Raw genomic sequence first — 2,500 nt, forward strand, 5'->3', positions numbered from 1 at the left:
AAATAATCATAATCTTACCAGTACTATCAAAAAACAAAAACAGAATCAACCGCAGGTGACTTTTCCTGAACGGGACCGGTGAAACGCCGGGCGGCCGGTTTCCCCGGTTTGAGCATCCGGCGGGCCAGTTCATAAATAAATCGAGGCCAGAAATGAGACAAATAATTTCTAATCCCCGTAAAGGCAGGAATAAGCTCCAGTTATGCGTTAATTGATGAGTGGCTGGGGGTGGGGGATGAGGGGGTGAGGGGTACGGGGGGGACACCTGGCGACGTCCTGTTCCCTCTGCCCCCTTCTATTCCCCCCTCCCCCTCCCCTCCCTACACCCCCGCCTCAATCAGTCGTCCACCCGCGTTGCTATGTCTGTCTGTCTATCTGTCTGTCTGTGTGTCTGTCTGCTTGTCAGTCTGTCAGTCTGTTTGCCTCTCTGTCTGTCTGTTTGTCTGTCTGTTATGGCATCGGGTATCGTCTGGGCGCACGTACGGGGCACAAGGTGACGGCGAGTTTTATGATTGATGGGCTGTCGCTATCAGATGGTGTCGCGTTGGTCCTCCGCCGCTTCCGCCGCCGCCGCCGCCGCCGCCACTGCCCTTGCGCGCTCCTGTGGGCGACGGTCGCGGACGCCCACCGGAGGACTGGGCAGAGGGTACATCGTGGGTACAGAGTCATGCGAGGAGCAGCGAGGTACACGTGGACGGGGATCTCCAAGCCCAAGTGTGATTGTGTCCGAAACACATGTGAGGCAGGTGTGTGGGGACAGGTGTGACGTCGGCGCGAGACCCAAGCACTCGTGACGCAAGGCGCCTTCGTCGGCAGTTGCAGCGGCGGAAGGCGCTCGGAAGCGCATCGCCCTCGAGGAGCACGAAGGTGGAATGCATGGGGCGGGCGAGGCGGAGGCGCGTTGCCAAAGGGGGAGAGGCGAGTGATGGCGGCGGGGCCAGGGGGGACCCCGGGAGGCCCCGGGGAGGTGCGGGTGGGCGGTGCCAGTGCCGGCCGCGGGGCGGGGTGAGCGAGGCCCTCCCCGGACGGCGTCCCCCGTCTCACTGAGCGGTCGTGTCGGCGCCGCAGCCCCACTTCTGCCAAGGCGGCGTCCCCTCCTGCTAGCGTCCCGCCCGCACGCCGTCTGGTCGCCACACGCCGCTAACTCCCCGCGCTGCTCACAGATGTCGCGGCCGCGCCGGCCGGCTCGCTGCTGCGCATCCCCGGCCCTCATGCTCTTATTTACGGTTTGTTTATAGTCGTGCATCGTCACATGGGCGCTCGGTGGGGCCAAGCGCGCTCCGACTGCTCGTAATTTATCCGGACGGCGACGGTGGTCGGACGGTCGGAGTGGGTGCAGGGCTCGCGCAGGGTCCGCGGGTCGGCCCAGCCTCGTTGCGGCCGCTTCCACTCTCATTATCTTGTTAACCTCCACTCATGCGCCCATTCCTATTGGTTGCTGTCGGTCACGTGTTAGTATTCCGAGCCCATATATGGAGTAATGTGCAAGTGCTAGAGAGGTTTCCCTTCGAGTAGTGTCGCCATAATCCATCAACATTGGGTGGAACAGTGGACAGAACTGCACTCGTGGAGCAAATCACTTGCGGACTTACGCGATGAGCTCCTATCAGTTCGTGAACTCTATGTCCGCCTGCTACGGGCAGCGCGGACAGGACGCCAGTGGTGTGAACACAGACTACTACGGAGCCTCCGTCAATAGTTACAACAACTGCTACTCGCCTCCACTACAGCAGTACGGAGGCTACACCCCGTCGGGACTCTCGGCCGTCCCGAACGGCAGCGAGTTCCCCGGAGGAGGCAGTGCGGGCGTCGTAGTGACTTCGGCGTCGGCGGGAGGATCGTCAGTAGGCACTCCGAGCGGATCTGGCGGCAACACCACGCCCGGGCCCTCCGTGCAGGGGCGCCTCCACCAGACCTCCACCTCGCCCGCCGCCACGCCGCAGGCCTCCTCCTCCGCCTCCTGCAAATTCGCCCCCACGCCGGAGTCGTCGACGGCGAACCCGGTGGGCTCGCCGCAGGACCTGTCCGTGTCCGCCGGCGGCAACGGCCCGGGCTCGAGCAGCTCCGGGAGCGGCTCCGAGCAGAACAGCTCTAGTCAGGGCGGCGGGGGCGGCAGCAGCAACTCCGGCGGAGGCGGCGAAGGAGCCGAAGGAGGAGAGAGTCTGGAGGGCGCCTCTGGAAGCGCGGGAGGCTCGTCCTCGGGGAAGCCCGCCCCTCAGATCTACCCGTGGATGAAGAGAGTGCATCTCGGCCAGAGTGAGTAGACACATAAATCTGTCGAACAGGTTGTTTAGGAGCTCCGCCATGTGCGAGTCTCGTTGTAACTTTGCTCACCCGTGACACATTAGGCCAACTTCTCTTCGCAGGTTTCACGCCTCTCTCTTTCTTGGGATCACTAGTGTCTTCCTCTTCTAAATCTCTCTCGGCCGCCTTCGGGGTCTCCTTTGAGTAGCTCTGTCCCCTCTCTAACATCTTGCTAAACTGCATGACAGGTCTCTGC

At 62.5% G+C, this 2,500-nt stretch overlaps 1 protein-coding gene across 2 annotated transcripts in view; it reads left to right on the forward strand.

Moving 5' to 3' along the window:
* Positions 1-1,019: 1,019 nt before the first annotated feature.
* Positions 1,020-2,500, forward strand: part of LOC122251581 (uncharacterized) — a 138,833-nt gene continuing 137,352 nt past the window's right edge. Inside the window, exon 1 of one of the 2 annotated variants that reach the window (XM_043013611.2) lies at positions 1,020-2,256. In XM_043013611.2, coding sequence (XP_042869545.1) covers positions 1,596-2,256 — 661 coding nt within the window. In that variant the 5' untranslated portion in view covers positions 1,020-1,595. The remainder of the gene's footprint in view (positions 2,257-2,500) is intronic. The other variant, XM_086556360.1, reaches the window with a different exon arrangement.

Source organism: Penaeus japonicus, unplaced genomic scaffold, assembly GCF_977035675.1.
Source record: "Penaeus japonicus unplaced genomic scaffold, GWHDUDI00000001_assembly GWHDUDI00000032, whole genome shotgun sequence".
Classification (NCBI taxonomy): Eukaryota; Metazoa; Arthropoda; class Malacostraca; order Decapoda; family Penaeidae; genus Penaeus; species Penaeus japonicus.